This window comes from Drosophila melanogaster, chromosome 3L (genome assembly GCF_000001215.4).
Source record: "Drosophila melanogaster chromosome 3L".
Lineage (NCBI taxonomy): Eukaryota > Metazoa > Arthropoda > Insecta > Diptera > Drosophilidae > Drosophila > Drosophila melanogaster.
In genome coordinates, this window is record NT_037436.4 from 2,668,740 (window position 1) to 2,694,434 (window position 25,695).

General features: G+C 43.7%; 1 protein-coding gene across 4 annotated transcripts in view; it reads right to left on the minus strand.

The window, feature by feature from the left end:
* Fife overlaps positions 1–25,695 on the minus strand; it is a 56,276-nt gene that overhangs the window by 13,325 nt on the left and 17,256 nt on the right. For 2 of the 4 annotated variants that reach the window (NM_001274411.1, NM_001274409.2), the window contains exons 3-12: positions 20,750–21,199; positions 15,814–15,949; positions 13,482–13,822; positions 10,880–11,128; positions 10,474–10,730; positions 10,159–10,413; positions 9,799–10,040; positions 4,847–4,971; positions 4,326–4,545; positions 4,090–4,154 (exon numbers count right to left, since the gene is read on the minus strand). In NM_001274411.1, coding sequence (NP_001261340.1) covers positions 4,090–4,154; positions 4,326–4,545; positions 4,847–4,971; positions 9,799–10,040; positions 10,159–10,413; positions 10,474–10,730; positions 10,880–11,128; positions 13,482–13,822; positions 15,814–15,949; positions 20,750–20,785 — 1,926 coding nt within the window. In that variant the 5' untranslated portion in view covers positions 20,786–21,199. Of the gene's footprint in view, positions 1–1,868; positions 4,155–4,325; positions 4,546–4,846; positions 4,972–9,798; positions 10,041–10,158; positions 10,414–10,473; positions 10,731–10,879; positions 11,129–13,481; positions 13,823–15,813; positions 15,950–20,749; positions 21,200–25,695 lie in introns of those variants that run through there. The other 2 variants (NM_139485.2, NM_001274410.1) reach the window with 2 other exon arrangements.

Genomic DNA, 25,695 nt, shown 5'->3' on the forward strand with positions numbered 1-25,695 from the left:
TTCGGCAAACGCAATTCCCCCTTTTTTCTCTGGAAGATAACTCAAAGTGACACAGAAGTTTGCGGCAAAAGTTGCGTATGAATAATAAACAGAGGCATGCCAGTAAATGGAAACACATAGACATAGACAGCTTGGTGGGCCACAGAAACATATATACACACATATATATATATATATATATACAGAAGTATTAAACACTTATTACAGATGCCATATGCTACGTTCAACGGATATTTACAGGGGCGGGAAACAAAGACAAGGCTTACTGCTTCAAATTCAAATCGAATTGATTATACTTTTAAAAGTCGTATGCATATTGTGGGTTAACTGATTACATTCAACAGATCAATCAATCAATCAGTCGCGTGGAAGCAGCACAGCTCTGGGGTCAATCAATCTGCCATCAATTTAAATGATGACAGTCGTATTACTCTTGGTTTTAATTTTGTACATATATTTAGATTGTTTCGGTTTTCGGTTGTTGTTCGCCTCGCTTTTCGAGGTCTTGATTCTTGGTTGGTTACTGTTTTCATTGGTATTTTTTAGTTTTTAGCCATAACTCGTGCCAGCTGGGGTTACATTGGTTGTACAGGAAATGAAAATTGAGTTTGTATACAATCAGCACATGTTGTTATCTATATAGTATATTCGTAAGTGATTTTAGTTGTTTAGTCGTTTAGGAGAAATGCTAATCGGTTTAAGATTCAAGAGCCACTAAATGCTAGTCAAACTTAGGCGTAGGCTTATGCAAATTAGGCAAAATGCAAACAAATCAAAGTGATGTACTCAAGGAATCTAGGAGGAAACTAACTCAAATGGAATCGCAAATCAGGCAAACCAAAGTAATCGAACTGAAAATGTTATATGGTGTTGTGTCTCTTCTTCGGTTCTCTGTAATCTGTACTCTGGCGACCCTGGACAAAGTGGTATTTCTGGTAGCAAAAACCTGGGTTGATCGTCTCTATCTAAACACGAACATCAGGTGGTACATTAGCGCACAATAAGCTTTTGTTTCGACGGTTAGCAAATGCAAACTGAAAGGAATCGTTACGGAAAGTGTGTGTGTACTAATGTATTAATATGTATGGTATAGGGCTTTGCTTCGGAAGACGAACGATTACGGCACTATACGGTTCACAGATATATATAGTATTTTGCAGGAGAGCGGCAAAATTAAAGAGTAGTAGAGTCGGATATTATGCAAAGCCAAACTGAACAGACAGATCCAAACCAAACGAAACGAAGCGGTAGAATCGAGACGAAAGTAAAGGTAAACATTTGCTAAGCGAAAGCCAAACAAAAGCTCATAAATTGACAGAGAGGTGGAAGTGGAAATTGTGTACAGGGGATACAGCGTGGCGGCAGCAGGAAACTAGGAAAGAGAAAACAGGGCGTATACGTAATAAATAAAATGGAACCAAGGCGAAAATAACGCAGCATTACATAAAAACAAGAGAAAGCGCACTTTACAATACATATCATTGGCTGAGGGTAGGGCTTTACAAAGTATCTTATAGAACCTATCTATGTTACACTGGTTGTTATTGGTCAGGTATATATTATTATTATAATAGTTTTGTTTGTTCGCTAAGGATATACGGACATACTGATATACTGGGTGCTAAAACTGTACAGAGGCTGAGGTACGTATATTCATTGGACTTTGGGTATGCTAAATGTACAGGGTACTTGGGATAGAGTTGCTTTGTTCATTTACCATTTAACTGATGGCTTCGGGGGTTGGCTGATTTAGATGGATCGTCGGTGGATGGTGGATGCTGGATGTCTGAGCGGATCTGCTGCGAAAGGATAGAAGGCTAGTCCAGGCAAGAGATTCTCAATTGTTTGCACGATGTTCGTTTTGTTTTGCAGTTAAATAGAGAGACTTTATTTTCACATTTCTTTGTTAGCCGTTTTTCAGTTAAATTTAGGTTGCTAGCACATTTCGGTACGCTGGTATACGCATTAGTGACTATTAACTGTTTGTATATAGATATATATTCAAGTATCGTATAGCGTTGAGTTGTAAATTTATACATATTGGTTTTGAAATGAATATCTCAACCTCGAGCGGCGGTTAGTGCGGATAATCTAAAAAAATTTCATCAGTTTTTCACAATTCCATCTCCCAGGGAGCTCTTTTCAGGGACCTTTGCACCTGCCCAAGTGACTTTTGTAAAGGTTTCTCATAAATTTAGTACATAATTCAGTTACAGGTATTAGTTACAGTTACAATATAAGGTTAGAGTTACAGTTACAGTTACGAGTTACGATTACGAAGTAGGTAGTCTATACAATGTGTCGTGATCGAAATCAATGTTAAGTTATCACCCATCTGACAGGAGTTACATAGCTACAAAGCATCTGCTATAAGGTAAACGAGTAAATTCAGTTAGCTCTCGAAAATGATTCTGCACTTATCTCTCTCCTCCGTTTAGCACTTCGTTAATGTGTTTCTTAACTACGAATACGAGTTGTATGTAGGTGGGCTCCAAGCGTTCGCCTGCGCTTCCGTTTCCGGTTTCGCTCTCACTTTCCATTTCACTTTCTGTTTCGGTTTCACTTTCAGTTTCAATTTCAATTTCGATTTGACATATACAAACACAGCTCTAACACTGACTGACACACATATAGAGAGTACGGGGTCTACAAATGCGCACAACTCTCGGACTTTAGTCGTGTACCATACAGATATAGGTGTCTCGGGTACTTTGGCTTAAAAACACATTTAAACATTTCAACAACAAACTACTAATTTTTGTCTATATGTTTTCTTTTGGTTTTGTTTTGTCCAATTTGGTTGGTTTTCGATTTGCTTACAATTACATATAAGTTAGTATATATATAAATATCATAAAGTCAATAACATTTAAAACACACACAAATATTGTTAAACTCTGTTCGCTACAAATTTGCACTAGTAACATTTATAAAGATTTCGGTTTATCTATAAACTATATTATAACTGGCCCAAGCCGAGCCATTACATTAGTTACTTTCTTGTGATTCTCAGTAGGTCTTGTTCCTTTGTTATTATTGTATCGATTCGTAGAGCCTAAAGATAAGTTCTACACAAGCGGTGTTTGTTTTTTGTTTTTGATCTGGGGATTAGCTCAAAACTTATTTCGTTTCTCGAGTGAATCTCCAGCGGAGGGCCGAGATATCATAGACACGAATGTTACGTTAAAACTTTAATATCTTAAAACCCTATTGTTGGTGCTTTGTTCTTACTGTGATCTCGAGGCAATTGGATTGCCCGCGAAGAAGAAGGTTGAACCAAGGAAAAATAGACTTGGAAACGAAAACAACTCGATACTGACTGTATCGGTATCAAATTCTTTGAGCTAGCTCGACTATCCACTCCTATCAATATATCGCTTAGTGGCTATTTAATCGTCTACATACGTTAGTTGGGCATGTTAGTAATATATTTGTAATTTCTCGAAATCACTAAGTTCTACCAACACCGAAAAATAAATATATGTAAGTACATCTGGTGGTTATATGACAAGAATAGCAATGAACACATTTAGCCATTTCACATGGTTAGTAATCATAAACTGTAGTAGAATTCAAAAGTAAAACTCAAATTCAAATCGAAAACAAATCAAGGGGAACACAGAAATCAGGTTGTATATTACTCGGTTAGCTACTGTAAATATCGGGTATGAATGTGTACCAAAACGAAGAGGTCAAAGGAAATCGTTGAATCAGTGACTAGAAAAGGTGAGTTTACGAGTATTTATATATATATATATATATTATATAGCATGGAAGCTGCAATCAAGTACGAAGAGTTCAATTCATTTCGTGAGCACTTTGTGAAAGCTGAAATCGTGTGAAAAAACTGCTGCCAATGCTTAAGCTGCGTTTAATAGCTACTTAATATCGTATGCATATGGTTTAGGTTTTAGTTTCAGTTTCAGTTTCAGTTTTAGTTGGGTTTGGCTTGGCTTGCTGCCCATAGCTCGGTGTGTTCTCATTAGGCGGTAGTAACTCTAAATCAATAATATAGTATGTTCACTTCCTCGACTGCTGCCGCAGCTTGGATTCTCTTACACAACTGAGTATAACGAAATTGTTTTATACCGGAGTTTTTGGTAATTTCCGTCTAGTTGGCGATGCTGGTGATTTGTCTGTGGTGGTTTCGGGTTCTGTTTTTCGGTAAATCGTTTGTCGCGATAAGAAGTAACAAGAAACGAGAGCAACAAAGGAAAATTATGTGAATGTTTACTTGCAGGGTACATATAAATATATATATTATATTGAATTGCTGGGTACATTATGTACAGGATAATCAACTGGGTTCCATTGACGGCACTTACCCGCTATGAGGCCCAGTCCGACGGGACCGTCTCCGGATCTCCGAGGTCCGCTTTGGCCACCGGCATTGCCGGGCGGTAGGTTCTCATCGAAGAGATCGCACATCCGGAAGTCCGTGGCATGCTCCACCAGAAGCTCCACAACGTCTCCGGTTCGGTCCATGATGGAGCACACCTCCTCGAAACTTCGGTCGATCAGCGACATTCCATTCCACTCGAGTATCTATTGATGGAGATAATACCATAAGATCTTAGTTACATAATCCTTTCCTACTTAGAGACTTGAATGTAAAAATGTAATAAAAGATTGTGACCAAATGTTATTTGCTGAAGTTTGTCATTTTATTTACTGTGTACTTTCAGTATCTCGTGTCGAAAATCATCAATCATGTGCTATTAATTTGGGACTGCCATCTGGCCGAGTGCTCAACGCGGTTGGCCGCACTTTGCCACCACCCTTTCAGTCATTACCAATCATGGCAGGCTGGCCAAAACACCACCCACCACCCACACACCATACTCACCTTGTCGCCCTGCTGCAGGCCATTCTTCTCGGCCGCTCCTCCTGGAACGGTCCACACAATGTAGGCGAAGAGACGGCCATCGGCTCCTGTTTTTCCGCCGACGACGCGCATTCCAAAGCCACGTGCTGCGGGAGTAGACAATGTCAGATTTAATAAGAGCCTGACTGACGCGCTGAGCGATTAGGCGAAGAGGCCAGGAGGACGGAATAATCAATAGTTAGGCTCTCGAACTGGCCCAAAAATCGGGGACTGCGACTAGGCACGTACTCGCAGATACAGATACAAATTTCGGGCATGTGGCAACAATTTGCGTTGATTTCATTTGCACTTTGCAGTGCCACAGAAGTCGCAAACTGAACCGAAAAAACCCAGCCATGCCCACGTTGCGTATACGCCATGTCGCCCGCCCTGTTTGTGTTTGTCTGCTAAGTTCTTTTTTTTGCCAAGTCAGCGAGTTTTGCTGTGTAGATGAATGTGCGCTTCTGTGCATTTTCCAGTATTTTTCTTTCTCCCAAATTTGACACAAATTTATTCCCCAACTTAAACTTGACCCCGCGGACATTTATAACAATTTAAGTGACCAAACTGCTTTAAAGATGGCACCAGATTTAGCGATTTTAACATTTCCGCCGAAAAGTACAACTTTAACCTCAATATATGAGTTTTACAAAATGTCTTCGACAACTGAAAAGATTTCGTTTGCCGAATCCAAACAATTTAATTAATTTAATTGCAATTTCGGGGCCTGCAGTTCAGTTTCAAGTACTTATCATTTGGCGCAGAAAACTAATTTCAACAATTTGTGCACCGAAAACTTGGAAAAGCGGATTTCCGTCGCCGTAGGACGGGCTGCAGACAATGGCCAGGAAAGTTAACCAGCCACCGGAGCAGCGATGACAATGAATTTGTGTCTCCAAGGTGAGATCTCCAGGGATCTGGAAGGAGGGCGCAAGATAAAGGACTAAGGGAGCCGGAAGGACAGCATGGCAGGTCCAAGTTTTGCGCAGGAAATGGCGGCAAACTTGGCCAGTATGCAATAAAATGTTGCGCATCCGCCATCGCTGTTGATTCAGGCGCATTGATACCCAATTAGGATAAAGCGACATTTTCTTACAGCCCGCTGTTTGTTGAGTGTCTTTTAATCAAAACTTTTTTTTCGACCCTCGCCTTAAGACTGCAATAAAAACGATATATAAATAAAACGCAAATCCTTTTGCTGACAGTGGGGAAAAGGCCCAAATTATTCGATGACGCCACGGTTTTCGGATATATCGCGATTGATGCACTTAAAAAAGTTAGATATAACACATGTTTTCGGTTAGTACTATGGGCTTTAAAAAATTAAAACAAGAATTACAATGCTATGAATAAGAGAACCACTTGTGTGATACTAAAAGTCTAATATTTATTTTGAAAATAGAATCAAGTGCCGATTTGAGTAACATTTGAGTAAGTTTCTCTCTGAGTGCTGCCATTTGCCTTTAAGCCCGCACTTAACATGGAGCTGAGTGAAATTTTCGATTCGTTTTGGCCATAAAAATCATGAGTGGAGGTAAGGTCCTTGTTTTGGCCGTATTCCATGTCCTTTGTCTCATTGTACCGCTGCCCACTGTCCGCTGGCCTTTTTCGTGCTTATTTGCCATTCCTGGCCGGGCCAGACTTTTATGATACAATTTGTTTGCCGGATGGCCAACGATTTTTTATGTGGCCATCATTGGGATTTAATAAGCCGCCCAGCACAGACACACAAAGGTGTGTTGTTTATGGGCAGCGGGTCGGAGGGGTTGCAGGGGTTTATTCCTATTTTGGGTATCCGTTTCCTTTGTTAGCCATGAGCCGTAAACATGCTGGCAAATTGAATCAACATTTGTATGTAGGTCATTATTTAGGCACACAGGATTCACTTTGAAGGCCGGTACCCTTTAACTGGCCTAAGTCACTTTAATTGGAAAACTATCCCTGAGCAGTGCCCTTAAAGTTTCTCCCCTGCGTTTCTTTGGCAACTTTTTAATTCGTGCCATGTCCTTGCATCTTCTCTGCCTGGCAGACACATGCTGCACATCGCCGTAATGGCATTAAGTGAGCAAACTTTTAGCTGACACACATCGAACGACTTAATCGATGCACACCTGCCTGCATCCTTCGAGTCCCTCGAATCCCTCGCTGGAGCCCAGCATCCTTTTCCTGTCCGGGAAAACGAGTCATGGAGTCATGAGCGTAAGCGATTTAGTGGCTTCTATCAGCTGCTATAAAAATTGTCTCTTAATTAAACTAGCAGAGCAAGCGACGAGCAAGGATACTACTCGTATGTCCTGGCTATCAGGATTTCAGTGGGTTAAACTAATAAACCCGTTTAAGGCGATGAGCATCCTTTGGCAGCAGCCAGGAAAAAATGCCAACATCCTTCGATTGAAACATGTAGTTCACTTTTTTAACATTCTGCATTCAAAAGTATCTAAGGATCTGAGCAAGCAAAGGTCTTTCAAATGTCTATATGTTATTCACAAAGGATGCTTTTTTTTCGTGTAGCATAGAAGGAAATGGCTCGTTTTGAGTGACTTGTGAGGCGGATAACTATGAAGGGCAGCCAAGCGAACAGTTGTACGATGTGGGCCAAAAGGAGGCGTGGCACTTGGCCACCTGTAGCTGGGGAAAGCGAGCACGCAATGCCAAAGCCGGAGGTTCGTGATTCGCCCCAATAAATGGGTGTATGTGTGTGTGGCTCTTGAGACTGCATTAAATTTGATTAGGCGTGTTAGGGCGCCATTTGCCGCTACACCTGGCCCCTGTTCTCACCTGGCCAGAACCCCCATCGCGATTAACAGTTGCTATCGGAACATTCGGAGCTCTGCATAATTGAAAAGCTCGCCGAAATGCTGCCTGGATACAATTGAATTACACATCGCCATCGGATGCCTAATTAGCCATGCGAGTGCAGCGGCTAATTACGCTCACCTGCGTGTGCACCTGCAAATGTTAACGCAAAAAGTGTAGCATGTTTCATGGGCGCAGCGCTCAAATTACAAGGCATTCAGCTCAGTCAATACATCAAGACGAAATTGCAGCACAGCTGCCACAACCACAAGCCATGTGTGTGTATATGTGTACGCTGTGGTTAAGGAGACGCCGCTCCTGTCAGGCACAAGGATGTGGATAAGGACGAGGATACGGATAGCCGTGCAGGTGTGTTGTACAACAAAGACCAGCAGGAGCAACCAAGGAAATGGTTTAGCACATTAAAATTCCACTTGCTTCGCTGCATATCAAATATGCCGAGCTAAGCAGCCACTACTGGGGCATGGATATACTCTTATATATGTATGTATGGTTATATAGACAAGGTCCTTGAGAGCGGGCTTAACTCACGATATCGCTTGTGGTATAGAATACATTCCATTCGCCTGCACTGCTGGTTTCTGTGCGTATTTGTTGGGTATTGACATTTTTTTTTTTATGATATGCAAATTGAAATTTTATATTAGCAAGCGCACGTCGCACAGGTGGCTAACCGTTGGGAAAAATGGGGAAAAAGCCTGCAGGGCGGCCAGTTATTTTTATTGGGATTATAGGCGCTCGTTAAGAGCTCTCCACAAGATTCTACCAAATACCACGAACGCCAAGAGAATTATGAGTGGCTTTGAGAGCTATTTAAAGTAGTTTTTTCATAGTTGGGCTGAACAAAAATAATCCAGCGAATATTATGAGAATCGTTTATGGGAATTTCTGTGAATATTAATTATGGAAAGTAAGACCTCGTTTTCTAGTTACCAGCTTGAAATCTGAAAATTGGCTTTGCCCTTGTCGAGAGTGCATTTAAGTGTCGAGGAGAAAAGTGTGCCTTTCTCGTTCACCTCTGGCCTTCTGGCCAGGATGTTGGCCACTTTTTGCCGCATGTGTTCATGAACTGGCCAAAAGAGAGCCAGCCATGCATGCATGCATATGCCAAACATTCGGGGGCATTATTATTTATGGCCAGCAGGCGTGAAGTTTTCCATTTCTATTCCTATTTCTATTTCCCATTCGATTGGGTGGGGGAAAAATGCCCCATTTAAATTGGCGTTGAATCCTAATGCACATGCTCACGTACCTCTTCGTATTGATTTTTATGCTCCGAGTCCGCTGTCGATAATTAAAAATTCATTTGGCCTGCTATCCTGGCAGACTGGCCCCTTGAGGTATGCAACAAAAATGCATATAATTAAAATACATCGACAGGAAGTGGGAAACAAAGCGAGGAAATAAAAACCCCGGCCCACACTCACACACACGTACATACCCAAATGACATTGGCCAACAATGCCGAACAGCTAAATGTCCTTTGTATGTGTATATGTGTGTGTGTGTGTTGGGTGTCCTTGTTGCTGCAACTGGGAACTGAAAGCTCGTAACTCGGAATCCGGAGCTCTCGGTGCCTTTATGTCGATGAAATCCGCTCAGTTGCTTAATCTGCTACCAGTCTGCTTCCGCTTTGGGTTTCATTAAGGCCCACGGGGACCAAACCACATTATCCTGGCCGTCCTAAACCCGGCTCTCCCTTAGCTCCTGCACTTTGCTGGGGGAATTAAGGTACCACGCAGATACCCAGCTATACCCACAACCGACTTCACCGCAGCTCCGGCGAATTAGCATAACCAAACGTCGTAATGCGTCCTGTTTACTCGCCCATTTCCGGTGCGCTTCCAAGGGCAGGACATCAACCGGTGCCGGATGGAACGGACAAACAAACCGAACTCAGTCCCCTTCACACATCGACAGAATTCTCAATATTAACTTATAGTTTTAATGAAAAGAAATGATACACAATTTGTATCTGTATCTGTGGAGATCACAGCTTCTATCCCCTGATTTGTTTCCAGTGCACTGACACACACCATCACGCCAGTTTAGGAACACATTAAGCTAAGCCCGGGTCTTCGCTACCTTGTGTCTTAGTCCCTAAGCTCGGTACTCACTGCGGTGCGCCTTGTCCGTGGGATCTCGGCGCAGAATGATGCGCCGCTTAGATGCACAAATCGGCCCCGAATCCACGTCGTGAATAACGATCCGTATGGCCTCGCCGTCCATTGATGTTTGCCGTCGCGGCGCCTCCAAATCCTCCAGATTGGGGCCCGTAAATGAAGCCATGGGCGGCGGAATCGAGGAGGGCGGAACCGCAGGCAGGGCACCACGATTCTGCAGCATCGCTATATCGGGTCTGAAAGATGGAATGGATGTGCTCTTAAATTTCCACAACTTTGAATATATAATAAAAGATTTTAATTTCAACGCAGTTTCTGAAGTCAATATGAATTTTAAGGTAGTGGTACACTTACAGCTGCGATCCGCGTCGCCGCATCCGCCGGTCATCGTCGACGGTCAGGACGGGGCTGCCCTTATCCGGCGAGCCGGGCGAGTCGTCGTTCTGGATGTCCTCCGAGGGATGTGGCACCCGGAACGAGGGTCGCCTGGATCCGGGCAGCTGGATGGGCGGCATGATGCCACCCTCGCCGGGCGATCTCTGCAGCTGCGTGGCAGGAGTGGCACCACCTTGCGTCAGCCCGGGGGCGAACACATCATAGGCGGACTTCCTGTTGGGGGAAATTGCGGGTCAATCTGGCTCCGTTGACCCCTTAAAATCAACCTCCTACCTGCGTGGCATGGTCGGAATGCCGAGGCCCGCTCCATCCGCACCCAAACCCAGCGCCGGACCACCACCGCCCATGCTGCCACCCACGGGTCCGGTCTTCATGTCGTCATCGTAGCTGTGCTGCCGTGCCACCCGCGACCCCCTTCGCGACTGCATGCGCGACAGGGGCGCACCGAAGGGGGGCTGTCCATCTGGGCCCTCGCCCCTCGGCGGACTATTGGATCGACTGGGCGCCATGCTGCGGCCGCCTTTCAGTTGCTAAAATACATTTTAAATGGGTTTTAATTAAAATGTGGGTTTAGTTAAAGAATCCATCTGTAGTAGAAAACTTGAGTACCCTTTTATGAGTATGAAGATATTAAACGTCCTTATATTTTACGATCCCTAGATACCAAATTTCAACTTACCCGCTCCAACTCCTTCAGCGAGGCTGGCGAAACATCCGAGTGGCGTCGCAGTTCGGGACTTCGCGGCGGGGCAAGGGCTGCTCCATTGCTGGGGGCCAGGGTCTGCGTGCTGCTGCCCAGCTTGGCGTCCGAGTGTCGCCGCTGCAGTGCCTCCAGCACCGGAACGTCCAGCATCGAGTCCGTCGAGTCCTGCGGAATGCACACACGCGAGGCCATTTTCCGGCGGCACACGCTGCAGCGCCACATGGTCTGCGGAATCGAGAGGGCGGAAAATCAATTTCCATTGCTGTGGCAACGCGGCAGGCAGTGCACGCTGTGCTAATTAAAAATTTCCAGCTTAGCGCTGGGATCTATTTGCGGACCCACACGGCGTCCTCTACTATTTATTAGTGGTCGGCGAGGGCTCAAGAAAACCCATTATGCTGGGCAGCGAGAATAAATATTAATTACTTTCAGAACAAAACTTTTCGCCCACCCGCCGGCGTGTTGTAGTGCGTTACACAAAATCCTTTCTTCAGGCGCTCCTGCTTTTGCTCCTGCCCCAGTGCATCCGCACGGAAAATGGGGGACACAGGTGCGCCTGCATCGCGATCCCCTCAAGTCCGCCTCGCTGCATTTTCCACTTCCTTTTTCCGCGGCACGCCCGCACAATGCTCGTTACATTTCCACCTGGCTGCTGATTCATTTTGCCCGGCGGCTTCAATCGTCATGTGTGGCAGCCACGTCCTTTTCGTGCTTTCCTACCCACTTCCAACCTTTTTTTTCCTCCCACATTCAATGGCTGCACTGGCGGAAGCTGCCGCCATTGTAATTAAGTCAGTGCACAGAGAAAAACCACCGAAAAGTGTCAACAATTCGGTTTAAAGGCAATCAAAATTGTTTGTATTTGTGGTGAGTAAACAGGGAATCAGCTGAAAACATTCGCATGTTTCGAAATATGAAAGTCAAGTCTTTATAAGTTTAAAATCACCAAAAGTTCGCCAGAGTGTAAGAATGATATGATATGATAGCCGCCAGCTTTCAGACAGTTTTTGTATATACCGATTCAGAAAGGTCTTTATTCCGGTGCACATATGCTCATGGCCTGTACTGTACGCAACAGCTGCAACAAGAGCCCGGTTCTGGTTTATTGCCTCTGTGCTCCCCAGTTGCGTGCTCTGTAATTACATGGCGATGGTGTAGTGTGGCTGCCAGTTCATGATCCCATCGAGAAATCGACTGAAAAGTTATTTCCTAGCTGCCACAGCAACGTTAGCAAAGAGCAACCAAGCACGCTGCACGTTTATGAAAATTTAAGATTTCTTTTGCTTTCATCGCGTATGCAAAGGCATGCGGAAATCGATTTTTCTGAGAGAGCTGAGCTCTGAGCAGGAAGTCTACCATGAAGCGGCAAATAAGCCATACCACATTGCTTAATAATCAGCACTTTCGGAAATATATTCCAAATAATCAGCACTCAAGGATATATGTCTTGAATCCTGATATGCTAGCCTGGATTTAGACTGCCATGGTAATCAATACAAATTTTAGAGATTTTCATTTCGGTTTAGTTTGAAGAGCGTACTCATAGCTATCTACTTTGCCTTTTCCTCCGAGTGACTGAAATCAAATTTCCATTTGGTATCGACCATATCTGGAGTTCATGAACAATCAAATGGCTGGCTAGTGCTCAGTGTGGCATGCTCTAAATGATTATTTCAGCAGGGAAGCCTCCAAGTGTCCAGGGATGGGACCACAATACACAGCAACCGACTCCACCTCCATCCGCTCTATCGGAATACCCATAATTACACTGGGTGGGTATGACAGGCGGTTGTGGGCTGGTTGTGTGCTGTAGTCAACGCCCATGAACATCAATTTCAATTAGCCAAAGTGGCCAGGTTGACAGACAAACGTTAAATTTTATGTTCAGGGCGTTGGCGTGGCTTCTTGACAAATTACCACAAGTTCGGGTGAAGACAATGTTGCATGGTGTGGTTATCAATGATCATTATGCGGCAAGTGTTGATAGGATGTTGGAGCGACAGGGTAAGGAGCAGCACATCGGAGGAGTGCAGCAGAGAAGGGCAGCTACCCGCTGCCGGCGATGCCATTTAATCTCGTTAATTCGTCCTTTATCTTGTTAATGTCCCGCGATGAATAGGCCGCAGTTAAGCCCAGTTGGCCATTGTCACCGAACCCCTTTTGCAGTGCCAGTAATCTAATTTATGTGCACTGACACCCATCGCTGGTAACCACCCCCCGTAGTCATAAACACAGCAAAAAAAAAAAAAACAACTTTAAAGCTTTGATTGCTTTAGTGACTTTTTCAGCTATGCCGAACGGAATTGCATCGTCTAACTTTTAAAAGTACTACTAATGCATATTTAATTTCTATGTTAAATGTATATTTCCATGGTTGGAAATATTTTCCCTCTGTGACCCTCCACTATTTTCTTATTAATGAAGTGTCGCGGCAAGCAGTGTTTATATCTGCCGCGAGAACCGCGCGACCATGGCGCATTGCCTAGTGGCCCGGAAGGTGCATCCTGGCCAGCCCATGGCCGCACCCACATCCTGCTGCTGACTGCCAGCCTGATAGACTGGCAACTTGGCAACTTACCGCATCCTCGTGCTCGTCCAGCTTGCTGTAGCTGGCGCAGTCCTCGCACACTCGCTGCTGGCACTCGAAGCACGTCTTGTGGTAGTCGTCCGGCTTGAAGGACTTCAGACACACCCGGCAGGCTCCGGCCCTTCGTCCTGGCTCCTGTTTGGCCGCCGCCCCACCTCCACCGCCGCCCGTTGTCGCCGTGCCGCCGCCGCTGCTGTTGTTATTGTTGTTATTCAGACTGCTGCCGTAGTCCTGCTGCTGCTGCTGCTGGCTTTGATAGCTGGGCGAGCCGTAACTGCCGCTGGTATCCGCATCCGTCGGCACCAGCGAGGGGCGTGGCGACATTTTATTAACTGGAAAAGAGACAGAGGAAAAGCGGACGGGCTATGTAATCAATTACTGAGGCAACCGAGCAACCAACCAGCGAATGCAGCCCCTTGTCCAATGGAAACTTGTTGATTTTCCGCTGATTGCATGCACTATAGTCTGTGGACTGACCCAAATGCAGTGTGTGTTTTACCCGAAGCCGCACACTCTGCTCTATGCTTAATTTGTTGTCAGCGCACATAATTTGTTTGGTCTGCTAATTGGGCAAGCGACAGGCAGGCAAATGCAATAAATAAAACAATAATCGGATAAAACGGACATTTCTGACAGCCTTCGTTACTCATTAAACGAGATGCTCGGAAAGGATGTAGTGTAAATGGTAGCTAAATCGGATAATTGCTAATGCTAAATATGTATTTGGTTTCTCAAATTGCACTAAAACTATTCACTAATATATGCACATACTTTAATGAAATACTTATATAATCAATCTAAAACAAATATCCGATTTAACATGTACGTTTGGTGTGGAGTAAAACTATGGAAAAAAAAGCTTACTAAAGCACTCTCTTAAATTACATAAAATCACTTATGCAACGTTTAATTTTCTATTCCGAGTGCGTTTTTTTTTTGTGCAGCGGAACTACCTGAAGAAGTGAAACCTTTTCCCCAGGACTGGCACACATTTATATGATTATATGCTTATACACCGTGTGTGTTTTATATATATTGCACCCTTGAGAAACTGGCGAAAAGTTTATGCGGCCCGGAAAAAGTCGCGGTGCATTAGTCACAGTCAGGAGACAAGGACAAAGGCGGGCTTTTGTTGTGCGCCTGGCATTGCTCATACGCACAGTTGCACCTCGTGCTTTTTCACCTTTTGGCAAGTCACGCTTGACATTTTCAGCCGTAAAAGTGGCATGGTAAATATAAAACAATGCTAGAGAGAGAAACCGGCAAGGAAAAACCTTTTCCCTTTTTGTTACAAAAAGCGATTTCACCTGCTCAAGGGAGCACTTAGGTGGCAGGTAAGATAAAAGAACTGCGCAACTATTAAAGTATTTGCAAGTTTTTCTGCTTTTAAATTATGTGTCAGCTCTTCACTGTGGTTGGCCACAAAAATCTGGGAGCTTGCCAACTAGCTGGAGAGCAATCTCGCAGAGCTGCATCCTTTGGGGAGTCGAAGGGAACTCGAGTGCCAAAATATTTGCCCAAATTATGTGCACAAATCTGTCTCGTTCTTTTACGATCCTGCTAAATAAACGTCGTGAAATAAGATTTCATTTCGTTCTAATAAATCGAATGGCTCGGCAATAAAATCAACAAGCCACAGCTTTCGCTTAGCTGGTGGCCAACTAAATTGTGATAAAAATAACACAAAAGTCAACACAACATTCTCATGTTTCCCGCTGCTTCTTTCAGCACTAAATAAATACACCAATGCTCAAGATAATAGTAGTTTTAACATTACTTCAACACATTTCTTCAAGCTTTTAGCACTGGATATACATATATACAAAAGTGTTTGCTCTGCACTTATTATATATCAATATATAGAAGCCAATAAGAATTTATAGTCTTGGCATCGTTTGTAGTGAACTACTGCTATTACTTTGAACTCAGCTGTTTGCTTGGGTGGTGCTAAAAACAGAAGTCACCGATTTTATTGACTTTGTCGCAGCGTTTATGGACTCCATAACAATGACAGTGTGAATGGCGATGACTTGGCATGCAGCATCCACTGACCCCTTACATTATTCAATATGCGATGCAAACGAGCGTGAGCAGAAAATATATTGCGTATACGCACCGTTAGCCGCCGAATGCTCATTGCTGCGACTTACGTGCTCTCGCAGAAACACACACAAAGTTTGCTCAAAGTTTAGCAAGCAGCTTTACGGGCACTTGTATGAAAATTCATGCCATAAATTCGTATGCACTTACGGCAAGGATAACCGCACAGAAAACAACGCACACACACCTAAATCTACACATCCACAACTACAATCATGCTTACCTTTATCTGTGACGGTGAGCAGCGAGGAGGAAATCGTAGCCTTCATCTTGTTCAGGGCCCCCGTTTGGGAGGCCCCTCCTCCCGAGTCCGCTGCATGCTGCTGCCGTTCGCTGGTCTGCTCGTCGGTGGCCACCATCTGCGGAAAACAGAAGAGGAAAAGCGGAAAAGTTAGAGGTCAGCGCGCGGGGCTAAGGAAATGTGGATAAATATTGGCGTATCGCGCTGTTGGTTTGATTTTCTGCAGCCGTAAATCTTTATTTCGGTCTTGGCTTGCCATGAACGTAAAACGCGAAGCAAAATGACGGGATTATTGGCGTGTATTACAAAACCAGGTTTCCTTTCTATACGAGTTAAAACATTTGAAAAATGTTTATAAACCATATTATTTTGATTAGTAGTGGTATTTACCTAATATAGCTCGTAAAATTTATATTTTTTTGCCGAAAATGACATGCAATACCTTTTTGTGCTCGTAAATAAATTTCAAATCGATTTGCATTCAAAAATAAAAAAAAAAATTTTTGTGAATTTTTTGAAAAAAAAGATGATGGTACCCCTTACAAAAAATGAAAAAATTGGTCAAAAATTATTTTTTCAAAAACAGTTGCTCAGTGATAGGGTTTTTTAGTTGTGGTTATTAGCTGCACAAAACAGTCATTGATTTTGCTCTGTGCCATTTTTTTGCCAAGTTATGGAAAAAAATCCTACATAAATATTGTAATTATGCTAAAAATTTCTATGTCCATTTTTGGGCGAAAAATAAACAGTATTTTATCTATAGTAATAAAAGTATTGATAGAAAAATAAAACGTCCTACATCGTTGAACTCGTAATTTTCATGTCAATAAAGTGTAATTCACACTTTGAAATGTAAAATTTTTGCGAATTTTCAGAAAAATTGATGATGTAACCCCTATCTAAAAATGGAAAAATTGCATAAAAAATTTTTTTTTTTTAAATCAAAAGCTTAGTGGTAGGGCCTGTTAGTTTGGTTTATAAGCAACATAAAACACTGATAGTTTTCGCCGTCTGGCGATTTTTTTCCAAGTTATGCCAAATTAACTAATGAATATTTAAGGGTTGGCCTCATTTTTTATGAGACTTTAACAAAAAAAACTCCTTTTTGGTATCTGGCGGATGAAGTCAAAGCAATACACACCATTTTTGTCTTTTAAGCTTAGCGTGAGTGATCATTTTCATACCCTTAGCTTATCTAAACTAGACGAATATAATCATCAAATTCCCAGCCAGGGAGCAGTTTTCCCTGTGAGCAAGGTTATTACCCTGATGTTCCTCAGATTTTCTCTGATTTTTTTGCGCAGTCATCACGGGCACGCAGGTGAAAGTAACGCGGTGCGTTTTATTTGATTTTTTTCTGTGTTCCACTGGAGGCGTCTGAAGCGCAACAAATTGCCAAGAAATCGTAAAGTGTGGCAAGTAATTTTTGATTAAACAACGGGGCACCAAAGGCGGAATCCACCAGCCGGAGAGTCTTTCAAAAATTACCGTCATTCTTTTTAATGCACACAGCCTGTAAGAAGGGGGCTTCACCGGGCTTAGCCGTCTTTGTGTGTGTGTGTGTTGTGTTCCGGGCAGGAGGATAACAATTGGAGGCGACTGGCCGACCAGCCGAGCCCCGAAAACATAAGTGCTGCTCTGCTATGTCAGCATTTTATGAAGTGGAAATTTTCTATTTGCCAAAGCGCCAACGAAACCGGAACAAACAGCCGCACAGTTGAGTACACAGAAAACAAATGGTGGCACAGCTCTTAGCCAGTATCTTCGAAAAAACCTCTATACATTTAAACCTTTAAATTAAAGTTGGTTACTCAGCATGTTATGCCTGGAACTAATTACTTTACCAGTGATACCATGTAACACTGTCTGTTTAATATATAATCCAACGTCGGGATTAAGTACTACAATGGATTATAATATTTTTTCCTATGCATTAAGGACGATCCATATAGTGCAGCCATCTCGTTCGCACAGCGCAAATTACGCTAAGTGCTTTGGCTGCAGCGCTTTCGGTTACCTACCTTTGTGGGTGGGTATGGGCTTTAGAGGGTTAAGAGCGGGCTTTGCGGGATGTGCGGGAAGTGCCCAGGGGGTCAGGATCCTACTCTGGCGGGAACTAAGCGGCATCTACTGTCAGATTATGGCCGCTTTGTGCTCAGCCCGGGCTACATTTTTGATGATGTCATTTGATGTCGGCCTGGTAATATTCATGCTGCCGATTTATGGGCTCCTTTCTTCCTACATTTTGCCTGCCAACTTTGCCGGGAAGCCCATGAAATCTTAGTGTAATGTATAGTTGTTTGCTCGGCGGTCTTCCTGTCCAGATCCCACCTGCAGCCCAGAAACCCCACTTAATTTATGTGCTCAGGTGTCTGACGCCATTTTTCTTGCGCACGGGTAAACTACTCGGCATTCCTCACGGTTTCAGCTCCGCCCACAGCTCCTCGCACAATTATTGCCGTGTTAATTTTGTCATTTATTATGATTTTTTGCTCCGTCTGGCCCGGTCTGGGTCTTATGGCCCGAAGCCGCAAATAGTTTCATGTTTAGTGCCGAAAATTATGTGTTGACGTTTAAGAGCTGCTGTTCCCTTCCATCCTCGCCCTCCCTCGCATTTCCCGCCGCTTTTCCACTCGCTTTTCCCCGACACAACAATAATATGGCGCGCAATATGTGCGCCCTTTATGGCCGCAAAGTATGCTACATAAAACAGCAGTCAATGCGAAAAGAGATGAGGAGAAAGTTGGTCGCCAGCAGGGAGAAAGTTGCGCCTTGTCAGCCGTGAATGAATGCGCTTGCATTCCGCCAGGATAGACATCCTTGCAGTCGGAATGGAAATCAATAGCAAATTAAACGAAAGCTGCGAGCAAATATTTTACCACTTAAAAGTTGCGCACAAGTTTATAACGAATGTCTTGCAGAAATAGTGAGGACACGTTGCGAGTTTTCTGAATTTAATTTCAAATTGGAGATAATATTAATTGGGAATACTAATTTTGTACACGGAATGTATTAAATTTTAATTATCCAATTCAATGAATTCAAAACAGTTTTCAAAACTGCTGCTATCTGCTCACCACGACTGTTTTGAAAAGTTTGGAGCAGTAATATAAAGTTTGAGAGCTCAATGAATATTTTATTCAGGTGTAAAAAGTTTTCTAATTGCAACCGAGTTAATAAGCAAGAAAATTACTAGCGACTTTAAATTTAATTATTATTTGTTGCAGCCAACTAATGAACACCTATTACCAGTTTATCCTCTAATATATTTGATAAAATAAATGTGTAAATTCAATCGATAGAAAGGGATTATCATCACTTTATTTAATATATTATTCAAAACAACATTTAGTTTTTCCCCATGTGTAACAAGTAGTTTGTGGGGCAGGCACGTGCTTGTCATTCGGCTCAAGGCTTCGAGTTGCCTGTTGCAAGTTGCAGCTGCCTGCCGCCTGTTGCTGTTTATGGCCTGCACCCAGGCACAATAAAGTGCAGCACACTGACAGCAAGGGGCAACCGACTGGGACACGTGTGGTCAGGATGGAATGGAATGGCCGGAATGGAATGAAATGGTCGGGATGGCCTGGCCAGGATCTGTCCACAGGCGAGTCTAGGCGCCACCGCAAGCAAATGGGTAACGAGCCAAGTGCGGCAGTGGTCAGGGAACTTTACAGCGGCCGGACTATTAAGGAAATTGCTGCAAATAAACTGCAGGAGGTTGTGCAGCTGGCAGGACTCGTGCTCTGCATTCACGGTCTAGTGCCCCGTGGTGTCCTTTGATGTCCTGCGGTCCCTGCGCATTTGTCGCCAAATTTCAGAACGGAATGGCCCGACTGGTTGTTAGGCATTTGAATGGCAAATAGAAAAAACTTTGCCAAATCCTTTTTGCCAACAGACTTGCTAACGGACTGTCAACGGCTCATCATTGTTTTGAGATGGGTTCGTTTGGCTTGGAAGCTGGGCCGCTTTGATTTCGTGCTTCATTTGGTCTAATCAAACTTGGCGAAAACACAAAAATCTGCAGCATTTAGTTGGCTGGCATTTGCTTGTCAGCCGGCATTTCCCCAGCCTTTCATTTCGAACTTGGTTTTTATTAACTTTGCAAAGTATTTTCTGCCAAACCGGAATTTCTACGGAATTTACACTCTTCGAGGGCTTTTCTTTTTCTTTTTCCTTTCTTTTCTTTTCTTTGCTTTGCCCTTCCCTTTCCTTCCCTTTTATTTTTGTGTTATTTTGGGCTTCACACGCCCATGTATAATTTTATTCCTCATTTTCCCCTTGCCTGCCCGATCCCGAAAACAATTTCCGCATTAAAAAAAGGGACACCAACTCGGCGGGGCAGGTGCTTCGCAGGATAATTGAACCACTTCGATTGTTGCCAGTCCGTTTGCGTTTATTTTTTTGTGAATTTTTGATATTTTTCGAGCGCATAAACAAAAGGGAAAATCAGTCGGGCGGGCAAAGCATTTAAAGGGCTTTTTAATTAAAAAGTTTTGTTTGCCCTTCCGACAGGCGTTTGTTTTTGAAGCCTGTTCGAGAAGGTTTTAGGCGATTGCTAATGCACGAACTTTTACCTGCAGCCGTGTCCGTACGTTATGCAGTTCTTCGTAATATTGGAATTTATAAAATGGACGAATTCCTTAAAAATATTCCATTGATTGGCTATGAAGCCTGCGCAAAGAAGTTCTTAACGATATACATTTAAGTGCGCGCACTTTGTGGGCAGAAGGCAAATGAATTAAAATTCCGCTTTTATTGCATTTCATTTGCTACTCATTATCATCGGGGGAATAATAATTAAGGAATCACAACTGGCGAATGAAAATGAAATTAAGCATAAATTACGAGCTTCTGCCAGTGACAACAATGCTGGGGCTATGTGATTTATATATTCATTAAATATCGAAGTGTCACTTACCTTTTTCATGAATGACATCACATTTGTTGGCAACATTTTGAAGGTTGTTTTTACTGGCCCTTTCCTTGGTTGAAAATGCGTTTCTCGTTCGTTTCGCTTGTGTATTTAAAGTGCAATTAATCATGCATCCGCCGTGTTGGACGGTGCGTATACGTTATATACGTTATGTTCGTTTTTTCTGCTGCAAGCTGGTAAGCCGCATTAAGTCATTTCGATTTGGATTGTTTTCATTTCTCTTGGCCAGGTATTGTTTATTCTCTCCTCTGATGGCCATTTTTCATTGGCCATGTAAATAGGCATTGACAGGGGTATATTGGCATACCAGTTCTGCATGTTGCGCCAGCTCTCGATCCAGATTGATTTATGTGTAGCTCTAGTTGCGCACTTGGCTTTTAATTAACTTTGGCCATAACTCAAAAACGGTATTATTGCCGCCGGCTGCAGCTGCTCCTTTTGGCGGAAAACATGGAAAATAAACCGAGAAAGAGGCGGAAAATTATAATTAGTCATTTGGCAGTGGGAGAAAGTTGCACGCAGCGCTTTAAGTGCTCAACTCACGGACGTGTAATGGTCCGCTCGGCTTACACCGTACTTAGCCGGGCTCCATAAATTTCCCTACGATAACCATCAACAGTGTTTTGGGTTTCCCCGCTCCCCTGCAGCCACAAACCATCTCGCACACATACACGCACATGCGGAAAAGTGGTGAAAAGTCGAGCGGCAAAAGTTTATAAGGCGGAAATAATGTGTCGCCTGGCATGCAAACGTCCCTTTTCCATTGACCTGCATAATATGTTGGCCCTGCTAAGTGGGTTAGCCAACGAAACCTTAAAGTTAATGCCCGAATGTGATTTTCAATAAGACTGTTTTAGCCAGTCTGCAGCTGGAGTTATAAAGACTTAAGTTACTGAAGTTCATTGCTGGCATATAAGGATTACTTTTACACCCAGTATAAAACATTGTCATGTTTAAACAACAAAGTAACATGAAAATTACTTAAATTTATTTTTTAGATTATCAAATATTTATTTTTTCAATGCTATCAAAGAGGGACTATACATTTTTTGTTTTACCAAACTATTTGGCTGCTGTGCTAAGCTCTTTGGCTGCCAGATAAGCTGCTCTAGATCGTCGCCATCTAGCAGTGCAATCACAATGCTTTGGCCAGCTTATCGAGCGTTCACTGCAGCTGGGCTGCACTGCAAACAAAGGGGGGAACCAGGAGAACTGTGGAAATGGAATTATTAAATGAAATGACCCACATAGCAATTCAATTGTCGAGCTATAAGCTCGATTTCAGCTGCATCGGTCTGGGGATATATACTCGCACTATTTATCTATATGTATGGATAAGCCAGTGCAATGGCATTTGCAATTCCCAGTTCCCATTGATGTTCCCAGGACAACGGATTAAGAGCGAGGGATGCCGATCAAGTTTGAAGTTGCAAACTTTGGCCAAGTCATTCACACAGAATGCAATTCGTTGACAAGGGCTACTATCCCATTTTTTTTTTTTTGGCCATTCTGCGAGCACTTGAAAAGTTCATAAAAAGTCATTCGAGATAGATTCCGACATGGGGAATGTGTTTACGCCAAATGAGCTGGCGGATGGCGGACGAAGTTTTAAATTGTATTTTGGGGAAATGAAAATTAGTTGCCGCTTGAAGCTGTCAAAATGCCAGCGACAGGACATGCATTCCGCGCAGCGAAATCAGGACGATTTTCGGACGATTTTCGGAGGAAGATGTAAGGCAAAGTGTTACAAGTGTTTGCTCAGCAATTGAAGGTGGAGGGGCGGCGGAGGCAAAGCGGAAAGGTGGGCGCGGAAAATTGGGTGGAAAAGTGGGCGGGCAAGCGACGACAGGCTCTCGTGCTTACACAAGCTTAGCGCGCAAGGATGTGCTCATAAATTGTAACTTTCCGTGGCCGTTGTTGGTGTTGGTAACAAGCATGAAATCACATGAGCACACACATTCCGAAATCAACAGGACGAGAGAGAGTGACAGAGAGGGAGGGGCTGCAGGACGACAGGAGGCAAGGACGAGGCTGGATGCTGGCAAAGTTCCAGCCAACTTTGTCGGCTGTAGTTGGCACCCAGTTAATTAGCGCGAAATTGGGAGAATGAGTTTCCGAATCGGGCTCTGGGCCAAAAGTGAGCTCCCCGCGGGCGCGTAGCCTTCGTCCTGTGCATGCTAATGAAACTGATCAGATTGCCATTAGCATTAAAGGTCGCTGAGTGTATGCGTGTGAGTGTGTGTGTGTGTGTGTCCTGGTGTGCGTTTGGTTGGAAATAATACATGCATTAAATAAAGTCCAACAAGATTTATAACCCACACGCTTAGATCCTGTGCAGCATTCCGGACCCAAGGACATCGCAATTGTCACGCACAGGCAAACAAAGCTGGGCGAAAAAAAAAAACAGACCGAAACTGAAGCAAATCGAAATTGAAACGCTCGAATATAAAAAGAGGCTAATACATAGAAAGAAAAAAGTATTCAATTAATTAATTATCACTTCAATTTAGGTTACTAACTTGGCGAGCTACAGCTTATAGTATGAAACACTCTTTACACGAACTCAACAAGAAATATATACTGTAGGGAACACACTTCGATTTAATCAATACTATATTTTTCTTAGTGGATGCCCATTTAGATTTTGTTATTCTTCCGTGTGTGGGCTGCAGCAAACTTTCAATGTCCGGCGATTTATTGGGACCAACGTTGCACGGGGTGTCAAAGTGAATTGTTATGCCGGAACGTGCATGGGACACAAATGAAGTGCACGCCAGTCCGAAATAAATGGAGCAAAAATACGGCAGAAGCAATTCCTCGGCCAAATGAAGCGCAACAGCCTTTCAGCCGGAATTCTACCAAACAAAAAATTCACCCTGAACAGCATCAGGTCCAATTGCAGTTGAGAAATCGCAGCGCAGTTCATAAATAAACTGGACAGCAGGGGGCATCGTTGGAACCACCAGAATCACCAGCAGCAGTGGAGACCAGCTGGGAAACCGACCTCATGACTGGCATGAATGAAGCGTTGTCAACAAAGCCAAGCGATGAGGGATTTCCCCGGCGAGTCTGCAGATTACAAACCCAGAGTGCAAACCCCTCCCATTCCATTCTTGTTGCCTTGTTGCTCGGCTTGTTAACACACTCCGTGTTCTGATGCTGGGCATAGCAAGGACCCGAGCCAGGATAAGATGAGTGCCGAGTTACCCACTCCATCTTCCGACTACTTGAGGTGCCTGCACAAAAAGTGTGTGTGTCACTTGAAACTATGAAGAATCATAGTTTATCGATCTGGTAGGAAATTAATTTGGCCTGGCGAACAAGCGAAAGTTTGGAGGGGAAAACTTTCGAGAGCAGTGGAACTTTCAATGAGCGACAGGACAATCCAAAGACACGTGCAAGCTGCTTTAAATACAAATTTTATGAACCCCAACTTTTCAACTAAGTCACTGAAAGAAAAGAGTTTAGCCAGTTTATTTTGAATGGACCTCGAATAAATGTTTGGTTGAGTGCTAGTTGCCCATTAGAAATAGTTGATATTTCACCATATATATTTTATAAGGTTGCCAGCCTTAAGTGTTGTATGTTTTTCCCCATCAATTAATTCACTGTGATCTGTTGATATCAGATTTTGGTACAGTGCCGCCACAACGACAGGCGACATTGTTGGCCGAACTGGATTTTTAATGAACCAGCGACCGCTGCCTGTTTGCTTCTGGTCATGAGGACAAAAGGACATCGGGACTTGAAGCTGCCAAGTGGCAAGTGGCAGACGGAGGACTGGATGTCAACGCCATCGCTGGCTAATTGACAGAGACGGGCTTACGTGGCGGCTACACGATCTTGGGCCGTGTTTCCTGCCGCCTCGAAAGTCCTTGGAAAGGTTTAATTGCTGGAAATAAACCAAAGTGGGGGATGGAATGCGTGAGGACTGGTCGAACAGATTGCCGCCACTGATTCTGATTGTGAATCGAATGGATCGGCGGGCAGCACATGGTACTCCCATTGACATGGCCATTTCCATTTACAATCGTCCTCAGGATTTTCGTAATGCGGAACACGTACGCGTCGAAATGAAATAAAACTACGCCCACTGCAAACGTTGAGCTTTTCGCAGGAGCACAAACAAAGGTTGGCAATCGTTTAAACTGCTGGCAAACTCAATTATTCAAATGCCAGAGGGGAGGAGGGGGGGGGGGTGTGTGCTTATCACTGGAGTAGGGGGCGTGGCATGGAGTAGAGAAGGGGCGTGGCAAGGCTCATGTGCCTCAAGTGGCACTCGCTTTGCGGTCGCACACGACGATACTTGCAACCTGACGTTTAATCAAAGCCAAAGCAAAAGCCTAAGCAAGAGTCCTTCAAAAGTTTCATGGCTCGATTTCATCTGAAGCACCTACGTTCTGCGGCGTGGCCACAAAACTGTTGACACGTCGTCGTTCTCCATATCCTATCGCCTGTATCCTCACTTTCATCTTAATTGAAATCGAATCAAAGTGTTTTCACTCAACAAATGAAATTGTCTGCTGCACGCATTGTTCGAGAGATCTGTTTTTGGCCAACTGTTGCCACCAACTAATGACCTGGCATTGTATTTGGTCCCGGGTTTTACACTCAATTTGCTGGTATTGTGGCTTATTGTTTCATAAATTATTTATTAGAAAATTTTATTTGCTCTTCGTCTCGCTCTCTTTCACATTGTTTGTGCCCCTGGCCCAAAGGGAATTGGCCGTGCATTGTGTGGGGATATTTGATTATGATTTCAGTTCGGAAACCGAAACTAGGACATGCACTTCACAATCCCCACAGAAGTTGCGTGCCACCATTTGGGCGATTGGATTATGGAACCAATATTGTCCAATCCAAAATGCGTTTGATTCCTCCTTCAGATCTGATTACACAAAGCTTGCTCGGGCACTTATTGGACAACGGAC